Genomic DNA, 19,362 nt, shown 5'->3' on the forward strand with positions numbered 1-19,362 from the left:
AATATGATTGTAGTAGAATCTTTAGGAAAAAAAATAGGGTTCATGCTGTCACAATATTAATGTGTATTTCCCAAAGCTCAGCAGAAAAAAATAAAGAAAAAAAAAAGCACAGAAATTTTAGAAGTTAATTAGAACTGAATCTGACTTGGTTCAGTTGTAAATGCAGTGTGAAATGTATGACTTGTGAATTTAGTTAGCAAACATCAGTTTATGTTCATACAAGCTATACCTGTAGCTTGTTTAGGTTTAGGTCCAAAACGACAGATTTTGTAATAACAAGCATGCTGTAGACAAAAAGGAAACTTCTTCCAGCTGTTGTATATCATCTTGAGGATTACTCTTCTCACAGTTCAGGCAGCATTCCACTTTGTTGCCTGATAATGTCTCAAGTAAGATTCTTACCAGAAACCATAAAAACATGTGCAGATAACCTCCTTAATTTCTTAGCTGAGGACATTCATTGCTTGTTACTCTGTGTATAGTAACTTTCTGTCATTTCCATCTCTTTCTTAGTGTTTATCAAAACATAGAAGAGTGGAAATTATCCTTCTGTTTCTCTAGAACATCAGTGTATGTGTCAATGACTTCTTGTGTTATGTTTTGTTTTCCTTTATTTCTTTCTGTTATAAACTTTATGTTCTTTTCATTGGAAATTACCTGCTGTAACACAGGGAATAACCTACTTTAAGAATTCGGTGCCAGTAGAGCTTAAGCATCTCTTTTAGTTATATAAACTATGAATGCAGATAATTATAACTCAGAAACAGGGAACATAATTCACATATTGATTGCCATATTTTTCTGTGAGATTATTTAAAACTATCACCAATAAAAAAAATACTGAAATTTGGAAGAGAGTGTCACTCCTCAGAAGCTTTTGAGCTGCTGGCAATTCTCTCTTCTGTATTGTTTATGTAAACAGTGTTGTACCACCCACTTGTAATTTGGCTTGTTTTTACTCTTCTATCTTTAGTTATGTAAACTGTGAACTTCCTTCCCTTTAATTTATGTGAATGTATAGCAAATTAGATGTTTTCTGTGTTACCATGTGTTTTGTATGTTAGTAACGCATCATGTATATATCTGCACATGTGTATGTCTGTATATTTACATCATCTCTGGTGCACTACTGTTTCAAAAAGCTTTTGGCAGCACAGCTGTGGTATTTTGGAGTTTGTTGCTGCCACTGCCTGAGGCAGACCCAGAGGAGTTAAATTCTACTTTTCTTTTAATGTAAGAAGCTTTGTGCTAACATCTGGGGGATCAAAACAGTCTTCTGAAGGACAGATTTTCTGAGAAGGCATACTTGTAGCTTAGAGAAGCTGACGCCTTGTGACAGAGAACTTCTTCCTGCTTTTGCCCAAAGAGGCAGATGTTTTAATTGAGCTTACCATAAAAAAATAAGCACAACTAGATTTTCTAGCCCTACTTGGTTGCAATTTGCTTTCATCTCTGTGGTTTAATGAAATGGGGGAAAAAATGTTGCACTGTGTATTTATCTCAAGGGGCTCCTGGTCTTTGATATGTCTTTGTATTTTTGAAAAGAAAGACATAATGTTCTCAGAAAGTAAATCAATGGGACAAAATCCAGAATTTTTTTTAGGTGTTTGAATAGAAGAGAAAGTCTGTGAGAATTTTGGACCAGGGACGCAGTATCTGAAGCCATTTCAGTGAACAGAACTGTCCGGATGGGTACACTGTTTCTTAGACAGATTTTTTGTTTCTTTAATTCTAAAGGTTTTTTTGGGGCATCTGTGGGATGTGTGCATCTACCAAAGCTAGCTTGATTGCCAGATCAAATGAAAAAGTAGGTTTTGAATAGTGTAATCAGTTCAAAACAGCTCTGCGTTTTCTTGCAGAAAGCTTACTTAATGACTTGTTAGTGCTTGTGTACCAGATGAGCATCTACCACTGAGATAACTCAGTTATTTTGCGCAGCACAAAATCACACCATGGAGCAAACTTGAGCTGCTAGGTTGTCGCTCGTAGAATTACACTGATAGTTCATTTTATTGCATAAACTGAAGGAGTACAGTTGTCTTTTGCATACAACGCTTCTTCCTACAAATCTTCATCCATATCATTGTGTATGTATGTCTTCATGTGCATTCCCTTTCCAGTTTGTTTCTGAGTTACTTCCATGATGAGCAAAGCTACCAACATCCAATATTCCTTAATGCAGAGGTAGAATACTTCTGTGCTAACCATGCACTGATCATCAGTATTAATCACACCTGACTGTACAGTTTGTAAGCAAGACATTTCCACTAGGTTGCAGCTGTATACAAGGATGTTTCTGCATGGTGCATTTTATGCTCCCTGCATTGAGACATGCATAGCAGACAATTGGTCTGAATTTAGGCCAGAAAATGGACTGGGATCTATCACAGCACGTCGTCTGATTTGTGTCTTCTAGTATGCACTAAATCTCCATAGTTTACTGTGTTAATTAATACATTGTTTTAATTAACATAATTAATTAGAATTAAATAACATTATTTCAATCCCATTCTGTGTAAATTATAGTTTAAGCAGTATCAGTCCTGTAGCAAAAGAGTAAAGATTTTGTTTTCCTGCATTAGTTCAAGGATAGCCCTGAAAAAGTGGAAGGTGGGGATTAGTTTTGCCCTTAATTAAGATTAACCCGTATGAAAGTCAACCCACTGAATTATAAATTGAAAGCAGGAAAAGTGATATTTTTCTGACTAAGATTTTGTGATGGCTTAAATCATTTCCTCTAATCGCTTAGCATTACAACTTCTTTGATAATCAAGGTCTGAAAAATTTACATTTATACTTACGTGTATATACACATGTAAAATAAGCACAGCACATTTTATCCGTGTGTATGTCAGGACATATTTTATTGGGGTATATATTAGGATATATTTTATATACATAGATTCATAAAATGTACTGTGCTGATTTTTGTGTTCCCTATCCTTGATGTTCACAAAACTTTCTATTGCAATGTATGCAGCAATTTGTTATTTTTACTCATTTTTAGTTCCTGCTCTAGAAAGGGTGTTCGGAAAAGGCACCGTGCTGTTAAGTGATGCGGTGCCTGTGAGCGATTTTGTAAGTGATCTCAAAAAATACGTCAGCAACGGGAGTGTCCAAAGATTAAATTCCTCAGAAAATCATAATGGTGATGGCTACCCTGTATGGTTGAAACAGCATGCTAATTTGTGATTAATCCGTGGATACGTACAGTGCAATAATCTGTTTACGATAAGCAAAATGTTCTAACAATAAAACTAATGTGAATCATTTGCTAATTTCAGGGCATGTAATGCAGTATTTACAGCATTAGAACATTGTCAGGAAGCAATAGAAATAACCAGTGAAGATCGTGTTATTCAGGTATGGGGAAAAGACCAATCATTTTGCAGAATTCAAAGACAGAAACCCCAAAGAGATCTTTGTTCTGTAAAGTCTCTTCTAATTCGGTGTTTTGCTTTTGTTGCCATATTTCTGCAGCATTTCTGGATGCTGCCTGTTGACACTTGCTGAATTTCTAGAACATTTCCTTCTCTAATTTTACTCAGATAATAATTTCCAGTTGCTTATAGTAAAACAAACGTGAAATCTATTGCAGAAATAGATACCCTGTACAGTAAAGGGGCTTGTTCTCTTTCCATGTTTTCTATATCAGATTCTATTTCAACTCCGTATGTAACATAAATAAATAAATAAATAAATAATATGTATCTAGCAAATGTAAGTGAAGTGTTTCACTACTGGCATAATATTTTATGTGACAGACTGCAGGGATGTGTGGTTTTGGATTTAGGTGCGTACCCTGAAATACTGTGATAGTTTTATGTGAGTAATTATCTTCTAAGTATGTCCTTCTTATCCCGAAGTTCTTTTGTTTCACAGTATGTTAATCCAGCCTTCGAGCATATGATGGGGTATCAGAAGGGAGAGCTCATTGGCAAGGAACTTACTGAGCTGCCAAAAAGTGATAAAAACCGTGCAGATCTGTCAGACGCTATCAACGCATGTATTAAAAAAGGAAAGGTAAGTAGCTAAAATCAGCTTGGGCAATTCTAATTTGGATTTCCAGTCTGTTTTATTTTTTAAACTCTGGGTTTAAAAACATGAGACTCTGTTCTCTCAAGTTGCATATATCTCATTTGAATTCTGTTCCTCTGATTCCTAAACTTTTTTGAAAATACTGGGCACTTCTTCACAAGAGAAACATATCAAAAAGTTTACACTGTCCTCAGACAAGCAAATATCTGCTTAGCTGCACTGAGGATTACAAGATTTTACACTTTTTTAGAATGCAAACATGAAATAGTATGTAATTATTTGCTACATAAGGACTAGGCAATAATAAATGAATATTCGACTGCAAACTATGTATTATCACATGCTTTCTGTTGTGCATGTTTTCTTAGGAGTGGCAAGGGGTTTACTATGCAAGAAGAAAATCTGGAGACAGTATCCAGCAACATGTGAAGATAACACCAGTGATTGGTCAAGGAGGGTAATTAACATCTCCAGAGCACAGTTCCTTTTTTTTTTTTAATCCTTCTCTGTGCTTTCCCTGTCCGTGCATTTGGCATGAACCTCCATATAGCAAGGAGCAGGGTGGTGATAACACTGCTGACTTCAAGCAGTTCAAGGAAAATGTGCAAAATTAAGAAGGCCGTGATTTTTACTGATTTGTCCATTTTGGTGTCTTCACTTGCTGGCTAAAAAATTGTGAAATCATAAGAAAGGATGAAGTTGCTATTATACAGACAGCTGCAAATTGGTGTTTGGGTTTATTTTACCATGCTCTTCTCTGTGAAGTTACTCTAAAGTATTCAAACTGCCAACCAGGCAATTGGAAGAGTCAGCAGCCAGCTGATTCATTTTGTATGCACACTTGCATGTGCTTGCACTTTTGCCATGTATGATGTGCATGTTGCCAAATTCTGCTCCCAGATGTGTGAGTGAACTCTTTCAGCATCAGCATAGTCATGTACTTTAGAACAAAAACACGACTGTTTCACTGCTTGTTGCTCAGTCAGTTGTTTGGTGTTGGTTTTAGTTCTTGTTCCATTAGAGCATCAAGAATTCAGCTTAAAAAAATATCACTATGTCATTTCACTTCCCTCTTTACCATCTGATGTGATAACAATAAATTATTTCTGTTGCTAGGAAGATCAGACACTTGGTGTCCCTCAAAAGGCTGCGTTGTACTAACGAAAACAACAAGCAGGTACTGTGTTTCTACGATGTCATAATTTCCATCTCTTTTAGTAATTATATTTTTTGCTTAAGAAGTTGATGTACAACCCAGAGAGGAGGAGGCTCCAGGAAATCTCATCAATGTCTATAAATATCAGAAAGGGAGGTTGCAAAGTGAATGGAGCCAGGCCCTTTTCAGTGATGCCCAGTGCCAGGACAGGGTGCAGTGGGCAAGAACTGAAGACTGGAGGTTCCTTGCCCATATGTTTTCACATATGTTCAGCCACATATCCACCACATCCTGTAAAAACTGTGGAGGCATGAGAAGTTGTTTGAGGAACAGAAGTTGATCTGCTCCTGCACACTATCTGAAAGAGCATTTGAAGCCACTGAGCATGTTGTATGTTTTGCTTCAAAAACCAGTGGAATAAGAAATTTTGGACTTTTCTGAGTCAAGGAGTGAAATCTATCTGTGGTCTGTGGGAGTGAGATTGAATGTAGGGAGCATAAGGTGTAGCTGCCTACGTTTAAACTGAGGATGTGCTTATGGAGTATGATATATTTCCTGTAATTTCCATTTTTTTCTAAAAAATTTGGGTTTTGGGAACTGAGTATATTGTTTTGTATAAATTTTTAAATATGCTTTTACATAGCTGAGAATAAAGACAATGTGTGCATAAATATGCATGGAAGGTCACTAGGATTTCTAGTTGCCTATTCTTCAGTATAATAAGCCTATCCTTAGTAATAGATTACTGAAAAAAAAGTATTAGAAGTTAATAGGTAATATTCTGTAAAATTGTCTGTTTTTTGAAACCATGCCTGTTGCAGAGATATTATCAAGTCAACGAAGAAATATGCATAGCTTTTGGAAGAAATTTGAACCTCTGCCCCTTAAAAACAAAGCTTGGAATGTTATAAACTGACCTCCTATTTGGATCAAAAAACAGATTTTAGTATTAGCAGCAAGGTATAATCTACAGAAGCAGGATTTTAAAAGTACAGCCTAGAGTGCAGGAGACTTTTGTAATGGAAGAAGCACTAACGTTATACAGTATTTCTTTTTCTATTCATTAGTAAAACCTCATTGTTCATGTTGTTTCATTTACAGCTGCTTTGATGTTGATTTAAAAGCGAGGTACCATTTGATGTATTTTTCTACAGTGTACACACAGCTGAAAGGCTGCTGCAGTGTAAATGTAATATTGTTTATGTAAGATGATCAGTACAAAACAATTACAGACTTGCAGTCATCTGTTAAAAAAAAAAACCAAACAAACAAACAAAAAAAAACACCAAAAGCCAGCAGTGGAAGTTTTCTGGTTCTTTGTATTAAGCAAGTAAACTTAACAATAAATGTTATTTAGAAATATGTATCAAAGGCCGTGCTCTCTATAGTACTGGCACTGTTGGAAAGCACAATCAGTTTGTGTTTTTCAGTACTGAATCATGAGCAGTTATCAGTAAACAAAGCACAAATGCAATGATGTTTATGCCTGGGCAGTCTTAGACAAGGTTGTATGACCTCTGAAACATTCTGAACAGATATAGAAATCTACTACAGCAATTAAAGATTACAGCCTGACAGAAAATATATTCTGTAGAGATTGAAGGTCTATATGGAAAAAAAAAATGTACAGCCCACAAAACTAGGTGGGGTTTTTTTGCTGTTGTTGTTTGGTTGGGGTTTTTTTTTGTATGTGTGTTTGTGTTTGTGTGTGTTTCTGTTCTGTGGTAGAAATCTCTCCTCCCTCTACTACAGTATCAGATGCTCTGGCATCAAATAGAAAACTCTTAACAGCGTCTTGAGGTCTTGTTATGGTTTAGATTGGGGATGGTGGTTATGTGTAATAACACCTGTACTGTATTCATAAGACTTCCTACAATTACTTTTGCAGCGATGCTGCTCAGATTTTTTTGTGATCAGCATTTGAGCACTGCAGTTTTGCACCCTCTGGTGGTAAAGAGAAGTTCAACGGAAGAAAAAGCACTACTGACTTTTGCAGGAAGGCTTCTTTTTGTGCAGCAGTTGGTGGCGCAGCCTGAAAAACCACGAAAACGTGATGAAAATTAAAAATAAGTTTATCAATTATTTAATACACATAAAGTGTTAATAAAACAGCCCCTGAGGAATAAAAATTACTTGTTGGATTTGATTCACTTAGCCTTGTGATACTCCCTATGTTTCTGTACACTGCAGTATTTTCAAATGCTGTACACCATCCTCTTGGAAACAATTTCAGGGGAACGAGGGCATGTATCTACCTGTGCAGGCTTTCTGCATTTCTGAAAGAAATGTTTTCAAATATTGAGGAATTCAACAGTTACTGGCATTCTGTCTGCAATTGCAGAGAATTTGGGTAAGAAGACCAGACAGACAGACAGAGCTTGCACTGAGATACAGCCACTTTCTCTGTTCTCCCCATTGCACTGAAGATGTGCTGCCATTGAGTCAAATGAGACTTGAGCAAAGAATTGTATAAAGTGAAGTTCCAGTGTAGGCAAGCCCATTACAAGCACTCCTATTCTTTGGTTTCAGAGCAAGTAATCTCATCTATTTCTTTAGATGCTCTGAGTTCATCCTTGGGTTCTACTGCAAGGCAATCCCTTGCTTTCATCTGTTGTGTGTCAGTATGTTCCTGTAAAAAGAGCATACCTCTTCCTTGATATTGCAGCAGCTGGGTGAGTTGATTATGTGCCCTCAGGCACTAGAAATTGCTTCAGGTGCAACAGGGTGCTTCTTAATTTTTCCAAGCCATGGGGCTCAAATAGCCCATGCTTGCCTTGACCTCCTCTTGTGAGGTGCCAGTTATGTGTTGGAAACACCAGCATTGCAGCTGCAGCTTCTGTTGGCCAGGAGGCCTCAGCCTGCCAAGAACATCCAGAATATATAGTCCTTCTGAGCTACTGCCTCTTGCTGAGATGTCTTGTCCTGTCCAGATGGTGGAGTCAGTGCAGTTCATGAAGTTTTGAGGCTGCCATTGTTTGAGGATTTCCTTGAGAGATTGGTACCCTGTGAGATAAACAATGAGAGTGGCCCAAATTTTATCTTTTTTTTTTTTTCCCCAGCACTGGTCAATGTGTGGGTCTGATGAGATTCGTGCTTTATGTTGGACATTCACCTAGTTCCTGACCAAGGAGCCCACACCACGGCACTGTCAATGTATGTGGTAGCTCTGTCACCTTGTTCAGGCCATGCTCACGGGCCAGTTGCTTTTGGGAGGCTGGCACAAGGCAATAGCTCTGAGCAGCTCAAGGCAGTGGGTGCCTGCCAGGGGGGGTGGGACCCCAATGCTTGCTGCAACTACCCTGCTGTTGTCTTCTGTGAAGCAAAAGAGAAACTCATTTCTCAACATTTCACTATTTCTTGTTTTGAAAAACAACTCTGGAAAGACTTTTTCTGTGACAAATAGAATATTTGCACTATTGGTTTCCTCCATTGTTTTTTTTCCTCTGGTTCAGTTCGTATTCAGCTTTTGTTAAGGATTTTAGTTATTCTCTCAGAACACTTTCTGCAGAAAATTACGAATATAAGGAAGTTATGTACTTGACAAATGCTGACATCCACTTCTGAATACTTAGACAAATAAAAATTTATTCTGCCATAAAATATATCAGGGTTATTTTCAGAACAAAAATGCTTTGTTATGGAAGCATGCAAGGAAATCTAATGAAGTACATATTTAATTACAGGATAGTATCTGTCGTGATTCAAGTTTTGATCCAAATCACTAATGCTACAGTGTTTCACCATAATTATATATGACTTAAACTCAACTTCTAGATAACTTCCTTTAGGAGGAAGTTTTTCTCTCAGACAGTGGTGACTCATTGGAGCAGGTTGCCCAAGGAGGTTGTGGATGCTCCATCTCTGGAGTCATTCAAGTCCAGACTGGATGTGCCTCTGGACAGCCTGGTCTAGTGGTTGGTGACCCTGCCTATGCCAAGGGCTTTGAAACTAGATGATCTTTGAGTCCTTTTCAACCCAGGCACACACCCACAACATCATTTTCTATGATTCTATTATATGATTCTATGATAATGTATGGAAGCTTACAAACATTCATGAATTATTATGAATACACTCTGGGAAAAGAACTCATTCGTAACAACCCTGTGAGAAGGACTTAAGGATTCTGGTGCACAATAAACTGGACACAAGTCAGCAGCATGTGCTTGCAGCTTGGAAGGCCAACAGTGTTCTGCTCTGCATCAAAAGAATAGTGGCCAGCAGGGAGAGGGAGGTGATTGTCCCCCTCTACTCTGCTCTTGTGAAGACCAGACTGGAGCACTGCATCCAGGTCTGTGTCTCCCAGTACAGCAGGGATGCAGAGCTGTTGGACTGGGTCCAGACAAGACCCACAGAGATTATCAAAGGGGCTGGAACACTTCTTTTATGAAGATAGGTTGAGAAAGCTGGGCTTCTTTAGCTGGGAAGAGAAGGCTCCATAGAGATGTCATTGTGGCCTTCCAATCATAAAATCATAGAATGATTTGGGTTGGAAGGAACTTTCAAAATCATCTAGTTCCAACCTCCGTGCCATAGGCAGAGACACCTCCTTCTAGACCAGGTTGCTCAAACCCCATCCAGCCTGGCCTTAAATGCTTCCGGAAAGGGGGCATCCACAACTTCTCTTGTGCAGCCTGTTCCAGTGTCTCACCACCCTCACAGTAAAGAATTTCTTCCTACTGTCTGGTTTAAATCTACTATTCCATTTTATAATCATTTCCCCTTTTCCTGTCACTACATGCCCTTATAAAAAGTCCCTCCCCAGCTTTCTTGTAGGCCCTTTCAGGCACTGAAAGGCCACTATTAGGTCTCCTTGGAGTCTTCTCTTCTCTAGGCTGAAGAGCCCCAGCTCTCTCAGCCTGTCCTCATAGGAGAGGTGCTTCAGTCCTGTGATCATCTTCATAGCCCTTCTCCAGACCTGCCTCCAACAGCTCCACATCCTTTTTGTGTTGGGGGATTTAGTACTGGACACAGTAGTCCATGTGGAGTCTCACGAGAGAGAGTAGAGGGGCATAATCACCTCCCTTGACCTGCTGGTCACACTCCTCTTGATGCAACCCAAGATACGGTGGCCTTCTGGTCTGCAAGCGCACACTGCTGGCTCATGTTGGATCTTTCCTCAACTGACACTCCTAAATCCTTCTCAGCACTGCTGCTCTCAAGCCATTTTTCACCCAACCTGTGTCTGTGTTTGGGACTGTCCCAATCCAGGTGCAGGACCTTGCACTTGGCCTTGTTGAACATCATGAGGTTGCCATGGGCCCACCTCTCAAGGCTGTCCAGGTCCCTCTGGATGTCATCCCTTCCCTCTAGTGTGTCCACTGCACTCAGCTACTCAGCTTGCTGTCGTCTGCAGACTTGCTGAGGATACACTTGATCTCACTGTCCGTGTTACCCACAAAACTGTTAAACACCAATCCCTGAGGAAAGCCACTCGTCACTGGTCTCCACTTGGACATTGAGCTGTTGGTCACTGCTCTCTGAGTCTCATCCAGCCGATTCCTTATTCAATGAGTGATCCATCCATCAAATCCATTTTTCTCCAATTTGGTGACCAGAATGTCATGTGGGACAGTGTCAAACACTTTGCACAAGTCCAAGTAGATGACGTCAGTTGCAGTTTTTAAAGGGAAATTATAAACAGAAGAAAAATGAACTTTTTACACGGACAGATAGGGATAGGACAGGGCAAAGCAGTTTTAAACTGCAAGAGGAGAGATATAGATGAGAAAGGAGGAGAACATTTCTTAGTCAGGGCAGCTCTCATTTTTTAACTTACATGGCTCTTTGACATCATGCCTACAGTAAAGGGTAAGAGAAATACTACAGAAGTACTGAAATGCTGTTTATTTTTCGTATAAATGAGGAATGTGCCATGGTTTTCTTTCAGTAGAGGGAAGCAGGAAGAGATATATCCAAGAACTCCAGTTTTGGACTGGAATGAGCAGTTCAGATGCCTTGTATCAATGTACTGTATGACAAGCTTCCACAATCTCGTTCTGTTGAGATAATTTCTGTGAGAGTTTCTGCATAATTGTAGGAGAGATGTTTAAGCTTTTAAAACAAGTTTTATGAGGGAAGAGTGCCCTCTTAAATTCCCTCTAACAAGATTTATGTAGAACATTACTGCAGGATTTCCTCTTCCTTTTTTAATTCTTACCCCACACAGTAAAGCACTCCTTAATTTTGCTTTCTGTCCTTCATTTTCTTCTCTTTATCTCCTGTCCCCAGAAGAAAAAGAAAAACAAGATGGAAGGGGCTCAGGAGTGATGAAAAAGAGGTCTCATGTAATTATTTTCTTTCCTGAGTAATCCCTGCAGCTGCACAACACCGTGCTCTGTCACACTGACATGGACACAGAATGCATAAATGCTATCTTGCTGTACTTCACTTTTTACTTATTGGTTGCAACCAACAGTTTGCAATCTAGTGTTTTGTTATAGGCAGGCAGGCAGGCAGGCAATGGATTTGATCAAAGGATCACCTACAGCAGATGAGGTAACTGCACTGGATTCTTTGGTATGATGTATAATGAAAGATGTGCAAATGCAGCGTGAAGGACTGTTCATCTTGAGCAGAGTTGAGTTTCAAGGCTTGTTTGTCTAGAGTAGATGGGAATGGGCTGGAGTGGACAGCAGATACTAAATTGTCATATGTTGGACAGATTGTGTGTTTGTTTCTGAAAGGGATGAAAAAGCAGAAGAGCTTTTAATTTTTTATTGTGCTACCAAGCAGTAGGTGGAACCATTAAGATGATGGAAAAGTCCTACTCAAGTTCTAGAAAAACTGAAATATCTGTTAAATTTTCAGGTGTTTCAGAAACACAAACTAATTAGATATTGTGGGTTTTTTGGGTTTTTGTTTGTTTGTTTGTTTGTTTTATATTTTTCATTCATGGGAGTGATTAAAAATCACTGAGAAATAAATTTCTGATGGATGAGACCTATCTTCTCCTCAGTGTGTCAAGTGTTCTTTTTCTGCCTTTTTTGAAAATGATCCATTCTATCACTAGTCCATGAAAGAGTGTATACAAAATTGGCTTAACTGTACAAAGAAAATAATGTTAAAAACACTGTACAGAAGACAAGAAATGAATAACATCTTAGTTTGTTTTTGGTTTTTTTTGTTTTTTTTTTCTCTATTTTTGCATTTTATTTCTGGAATCTTCCATGTTCATATGAAATTTGTACTTAAAATGTTACCTAAAAAGGAACCTCAGATCTCTTACAGACCTGGGCGTTAAACAGGAACTGATTGTTCCCACGTAAAAGCACTGCTGTATCTGTGATTTATTTGCTTTATATATTATTTCTCTACTTGTAATTACACCTGAAGGAGAGTCTTTTCCTATATATGTATATATATATAAAAATAATAGTGATTGTTGGATAAGGATAGTGTTGAATGTAGCTCTTTTTAAATCTCTGTGTGTTTTGTTTTTTTTTTCTTTTACATACGTAATTTACTCTTGGTGCGTCTTCAGCTCTGCAAGAGTCAACGCGATGAGAATTATTCAGGAGACAGTTCTCAGTCAGGTTAGAATGTTATCATTTACCTTTATATACTTCTGTCCTTGAAGTCGTGGCCAGTCTTTGCTGTGTTGTCTCCTCCTTCTGTGGAGCCTGTGCTCACAGAAAAAAGGCCAGCTGCTCAAATGTTGCACTATAATTGGGTTTGTAAAGTCAATAATAATTCAGTCTACTGTGCAGAGCGCTCAGAAACAAGTTGTGTTGCTGTTTGTTGCATTAAAACACTGTATCTCATCCCAAAGCTGACATACCTTGTCACTTCCTGCTGCTTGAAATAAAATTGAAGCTGTGCCTATTTGTGCCAGAGTATCTGCCCTGTCTACAGTGTGCAGGCTGAAGCTAGTCATGTCCCATCAGCCCTGAGCACGGTGGTAGTGTTGCAGAACATCCGCACAGCCCTTGCTCTGTGTCTTAGGAAGCTCTGTTTACTTGCATAAAGATTCAAGATCTCAGTCAAGAGCTGTTTGCAGAAGTTACTAACGGTGACTTCAGAAAGGAACATAAGGAGATAATCACTCCTTCCAGTGCTGTTTAAATAACACTTTTCCCTAGACATCCCTGGTCTCCTAGAGGAGGCTCTAAAGGACAATTTGAAGTTTGCAATGGTCTTCTGTTGTTCTGAGGTAGATGCAGCCCTACTGCCTTATTCTGAGAGAAAGGTCCTTGCACTTTGTTGCTTTCTAGACCCCAAGACCCTTCCCAAGGAAAACACTGGGCAGCACTGCTGTGCATTATAAGAAAGCTTCTGATTTTCACTTGGGAGGATATAATGCACTGAGAGATTAGGAAGTGAATTCATGACATTTACTGCTTTTCCAAGTAACATAAGAATATGTGGAAGCATTGGAGAATTTTGTGGTGCAGAATAAAATCTGCAAGGGAGGGTGAGAGTGGGGATAAGAGACCACGCATGCAATTTGATATCCTCATTATTGTTGTTGCCGTTAGAACAGATCCATGTTGTGTTAAACGGTTTGCTGCTGTGTTGCTGTATTAAATGCAGGTTCTCTTTCTCACTGTTCCTCCTTTCCTAGTAATGGAGTCTGCAAACAGAGGAAGATGAGAACACCTGTGTATTAAGTTGCAGAATACTTCTCACTAGTTAACACAATGTAATTAGCATACTAATCTGTTTGAAAGATTTAGGTGTTTAGACTTTCTTGTTACTGTGACAAGCAAGACTGGAAAGAGATATCATATAAGTCACACTGATAGCTATGGTACAATTAAAGCAAGTAGCCAAAAAGTCACAGGGACTGTTAGTCTGGGTACAGCACAGGTAAGACAGCCCCACATCTTTCTTGTGCTGGGGATCCCAGTGCTGAACGCTGTACTCCAGATGGGACCTCACAAAAATGGAGCAGAGGAAAACCACCACCTCCCTCTCCCTGCTGGCCAGGCCACATCCACACAAAATTCTCAGTACGTGGGGATTATTTTTCTACCTTCAGTGCAAACTGGTTTAAACCTTCAGGTGCCTTAGGTATTAGGGAGAAACTATTTACTTGGAGGGTGGTGAGGCAGTGGCACAGGCCATAGAAGATGGGGGTCCTGTGTCCCTGGAGGAGTTCAAGGCCAGACTGGGGGTGACCCTTCCCTACCCATGGCAGGTGGGTTGGGACTGGATAGTCCTTAAAGTCCATTCCTACCTAAGACATTCTATGATTCTACAATTCTTCGTGTTTTGTTACAAATCTGGATGGGAAGATTCCACTCACCCAGTGAAGGGTAATTTTTTTTTTTTTTTTAATATTTTCAACTACTGTAGAGTAGCTCTTCTATGCCTGTTTCTCTCTCCAGATGGCAGCAGCAAAGTTTCCAGCTGGCTAGCTGACATTTAAAACAAGGAGGGTTCTATTACTTCCAACTGCCACTTGCAGCTCTGTTTGTGTGTAAATGTTTGCTCTCACTTTAGTGTCTTTTGAAATCCTGCAAAAGTTAAGGTAGGAAAGGGATTTAGACTTGATCACACTAAATAAATTAATAAAATATCATGCTTTAATAAATTAATAAAATGACATGCTTTAATTATGTAGCACTTAGATATCAATGGAAAAAGATGCTTTCAGTTTCTTCAGAGTGGACAAGGATAAATTCTTAAGGCAGGAACTGTATTCATCGTTTTTCATCATACTTTTAATTCTGCAGGACTGTATACTAATGCTTTGTTACAGAGGAGCTGCATATATACGGTCTTGACAAAGGTGATGATGGTTGGTCCTGATTCTTCACATAGTGGTTATCTCCCTTTGAAAGCTTTCTGTCATCTCTGATCTTTGAGTGGATCTCCGATACTCTGTGAATAGGCACTATGAAGATTTTTGCAGAGATACAGCGTTGTTGTTTTTGAGGGTAAAGGAGAGGGCAGACTGCATTGTGTTGGAGGAAAATTGCATTTTACAGAGTGCTCTTTTATATATAATTGAGGCATTTTTCAGTCATTTATTTGAGTTTGTTTCATCTGGCTTTTCCATTTGTCTGAATACGAGGGTTTCTATTTATTTTTTTGTTTTAGTAAGTGGCAATTTCAAGAATGACAGCTTGGTGCACAGTTAATTTCCACAGCAACTGGTTAATTGTTTGTAATTGTTCTCAATATGTTGCATTTTTCTTACATAGCTTACGAATAATTACTGAAATTAAAAACAAAAGCTGTCTGAATATGGAGAGAGCAGATTAGTCCTTGTGCTGGGGCCAGGAGAGTGTTGGCTGAGATGGGATTTTTCTTGCTTGTCAAAATTTCTGGGCAGTTAAACTCAGGGTTGTCCAATGGCCAGTGGAGAGCAACAGGAAGGGTTGCTGGAGGGGTCCACCCTGAAGTAGAATGAACTGTTCGTGGGCATGCCACTGCCTATCTCTGTAACTACAGAAGGGTCTTTGATAGCTACCTCAGGCAAAGACAGGCTGGAGGACTGCTTTTAGGCAGCTGAAGTTAGGCAAAGTGAGCTCTCTGCTCCATTGATGGTCTTCTCCTTCTTCCACAGCATCTTTCCAGGCGTCCTTAGGCAAGTTTCTTGGTGCGCTCCAAGTTTGTATCTCAGTCCCTCATTCCCCAGTTCTGAGCTGTAGATTACAGTATTTCCCCCACTTACGTGGTACAGTAAAGATTATTTAAATGGTGTTCAGAGTTTGGAAAAGCATTTACTACTGACACATTTTAAATGGTTTTGTTTTGCATTTACAGAATCCCATTCCTTCAAATGCAAGAACAGAAGGAAAGACTCAGTTGATGTTAAGTCGATAACTTCACAAAGTAGTGATGGTAAGAAAATAGAAAACAGTTAGGAATAAGGTTAGAAATAAAGAACAGAGGCAGAAAAACACAGAGTGAAAGAGGAACTAGGCAGGTTCATGGGTGATTGATTGATCAGAGATTTCTTCAGTGTCTTACAACTTCTTTAAAAATTCTTTATTCTGAACTGCAAAGCAAAGCCCCATCACGAGCATCAGTGTAACTGTGCTGCATGTCAGTGCATGGTGCCTTCAATGAGAGGATTGGTGGCTTCATTGGTGGAGGACATGGAGGGACTGATTTCTGCTGGTTACTTGAGAGCAGAGCTGCTCTTGATCCCACCTATGGCTACCTGGCAGGCCTGGAATGGTGGTGGCAGAGATTTTCTCCTTCTTCAGTGTGTAGTGAGAGAAGCACACCTTATAGAGTGCAATAATGGCTTTCATTGGAGCAGCTGCAACACTGAAATGAGGGGGCTGCATTCTCTCACAGAAAAAGCTGTGGCTGACTCAAGTCCATCGGCAAACAAGGGCAGAGTGGGAGTTGCTGGGCATGAAGTACAGCGTAGTGTAAGTGTGTAAGTACAGCTTTCTTTTGGTATAGCTGAAGTGTGGGATGGATGGATGGATGGATGGATGGATGGATGGATGGATGGATGGATGGATGGATGGAGAAAAACTGACAGCAGCAGTGAGAGGTGGCTGCATGGGAGGCAGCCTGCAATGCAGGAAAAGGAGCAGCAAAGCAAAAAAGTGCAGAAGAAAAGATTCAGGAGAAACTAGTGGATTCTGGCATGCTGTTCCCTAATGGCTGCCTTTGGCATTGGATAAACGGTGTCAGATAATTAATTTACACTCTGCTATGCCTAAAAAGTGCTCTCTCTAATGCCAGCTCCAAGTTTACAGACCCGGCAGTACTCTTCTATGGCAAGGATCCACTCAATGACAATAGAAGCTCCTATCACAAAGGTGAGTCCTGAGCATTGCCTTTTCTGCGGGCTCAGAGTTTGAAGTTGCCCTTATAGGGAAATACATAGTTTTTGGCAGTACAGCCAGATCTTTACTGCATCTTGTATTTAACAAAATATTTGAAGTTAGACTTTCTTTTCTTAAACCCTTCTGCACCTCTCATTCCAAGACTTAATTATGAAGAAAAAAATAGAAAAGGTAAATAGGGTGTTTGTCCATGCTAGGTGCTCTGCTTGTGGCAGGAAAAGAAACCTGCTTTGTTGTCTGCTTTTATAGGAGAAAACGTACTTCACAGACTCATCTTTGCTTTTGCCATTGGTAATACAGCATACAGAAGAGGCATCCTCTGCACTGCATTCTGTCTCCTACTTTCTTGCACTCATTTCTTCACCATCCATGTTACACTATCTGCTATCTCAAACCAGCTGCATGATAATTTATATCATCAAACAGTGCGCCTGCTATCTCCTGTCCTGGTAAACTGGTAAAATCCAGTTTTTACTCTTCCAGCTCTTTGCTTCCTAGCACCTGCCTGTCCATTCCAGCAGCTAACTCCTCTCCTTCTCCACAAGCACAGCCTGTCATGCCCCTGCAGCAGTTCTGACTGAGATTTTATCTGAGTCCGGGCATTGCCAGGAGCAGTCTTTAGGGCTGCTGCACCATTGCTACTTTCCTGTATCACAGCTTACACATACTGTGAATGGCAACAAAGAGCCATCTTCTTCTCCCTCGTTCGCAGCTCAACTGTTGCTGCTCTCTGCCCTTTTTCACCTACACTGAGAAAATGAAGGCTTTACATCCATTGTGAGGATATCTGATTCATAGGTGTTCTTGTTTTTTTTTTCTTGGGACTAAATGATTTCTTCTGAGCAGCCTGGCTGTGCTGCAGAACTGTGATGTGGATATGTGTTGGTCTGCTTGCCTCCAACTATTCTTCATACCCTTCTGCTTTCACTTCCCAGGAGTTTGCTAGTAACAAACAACAGATGGGTAGCAGGGACTCAAAGCACACAGTTACATTTTCAGAGTTAAAGGACTGAGGGAAACTACACAGTATTTGCTAGATGGGAAGTAGTGTAATTCAGTTAGTAATTTTACACAGCAAGAAAAATATTTGGTATTCACTCTTCCTTGCCTACCTCCCTAATCTGCTTTCAGGTTATTAACATAATTAATGCTGCCCAGGAAAACAGCCCCATCACTGTAGCAGAAGCCTTGGACAGAGTTCTAGAAATCTTGCGGACAACAGAACTTTACTCCCCTCAGCTAGGTACCAAAGATGAGGATCCTCACACAAGTGATCTTGTTGGAGGTCTGATGACTGTAAGTAAAATTAGTAAAGATGAAATCACTGTTACCAGTGTCATGCATCACAGTTCAGTGATCTGCTACCACAAGCAGCTGAAGCAGAATTGTAATGTATTGCTGATTCACTTAAACGTTTTGGCTTACTTGTGGTAAGACACAGCTATGTCTCAGTCAGTTGGGTGCATTCATTCTCATACAGGAGTGAACACTGTCTCCGCTAGAAACCGTATCATCTAATCTGTTTTGTCTCAAGTAGATACTTTTTAGAAACTCTAGAAACATAGATGGAATTAGAGGGATTGTTCTACAGCTACTCAACCTGACAACTAGATGAGAATAGTGGCTTTTACTTTCATCAAGGTATGACTTTGGTCCTCTAACAGTAGCAAAACTGCCTGCCAAAGACAGACTGCCTGGATTTCAACACGGATTGCCCCATTCTGTAATGAACACTGAGCTAATCCTTGTCAAAGTAAAGAGAAGGAAACAGAAAATAAATGATGGTGGTTAACATGAATGGTGAAATGCTGAGAGTGCGAATGGAGGGGTCAAGAAGGGCAGTACACTGTATGGTTAGTAATACCATTTCTGGAGGTCTCGTGCTAGTGTTCCTTGGATCCTTTCATGTCTGTTTTGAAAGAGTTTAAAGCAAGAATTACACTTATAATTCTATTATAGTGCTACAAGTAGGAGCAGTACGTTCAGCGCCCAGGTGCATCAGCTAAGAGGGAGCGTGTGTATAGTGTTTTAGCAGGTAATGAGACATGGAAATTATTTTTGCCACCTTGCCTCTAATAACATTGTTTATTTTAGGATGGCTTGAGAAGACTGTCTGGAAATGAGTATGTGTTTTCCAAGAGTAAGCCACCATTTTAAATTTCTCTTTGCATGTGTGATTTCATTTCTAAATGCTAATGACAGAGAAATTCATGCTAGCAGTGGGATGTATGTCTTCAGAAATGGTCATCTAAGTGACTGTAGAGTGAGTGTTGGACTGCCTCCATTTTGGATCTGAAGCAGGTTCAAATAGCTAAAACAATGCATTTAAAATGTGGAAAATCAGACCAGAAACTTAACTAAATTGTCATTTGTTGATCTATTCCATTTATTTCCAGACAATCAGAAGTGACA

General features: G+C 39.6%; 1 protein-coding gene across 1 annotated transcript in view; it reads left to right on the forward strand.

Annotated features, from left to right (window-relative positions):
- The window catches only part of PDE8B (phosphodiesterase 8B), a 68,321-nt gene that overhangs the window by 40,669 nt on the left and 8,290 nt on the right, over positions 1–19,362 (forward strand). Inside the window, exons 7-15 of the mRNA XM_042825707.1 lie at positions 3,285–3,363; positions 3,883–4,023; positions 4,407–4,495; positions 5,155–5,215; positions 12,678–12,729; positions 15,908–15,985; positions 16,847–16,923; positions 18,082–18,246; positions 19,045–19,090. Coding sequence (XP_042681641.1) covers positions 3,285–3,363; positions 3,883–4,023; positions 4,407–4,495; positions 5,155–5,215; positions 12,678–12,729; positions 15,908–15,985; positions 16,847–16,923; positions 18,082–18,246; positions 19,045–19,090 — 788 coding nt within the window. The remainder of the gene's footprint in view (positions 1–3,284; positions 3,364–3,882; positions 4,024–4,406; positions 4,496–5,154; positions 5,216–12,677; positions 12,730–15,907; positions 15,986–16,846; positions 16,924–18,081; positions 18,247–19,044; positions 19,091–19,362) is intronic.

Source organism: Centrocercus urophasianus, unplaced genomic scaffold (genome assembly GCF_019232065.1).
Source record: "Centrocercus urophasianus isolate 14NV4802_14NV808 unplaced genomic scaffold, USGS_Curo_1.0 seq_25, whole genome shotgun sequence".
NCBI classification, from domain to species: domain Eukaryota; kingdom Metazoa; phylum Chordata; class Aves; order Galliformes; family Phasianidae; genus Centrocercus; species Centrocercus urophasianus.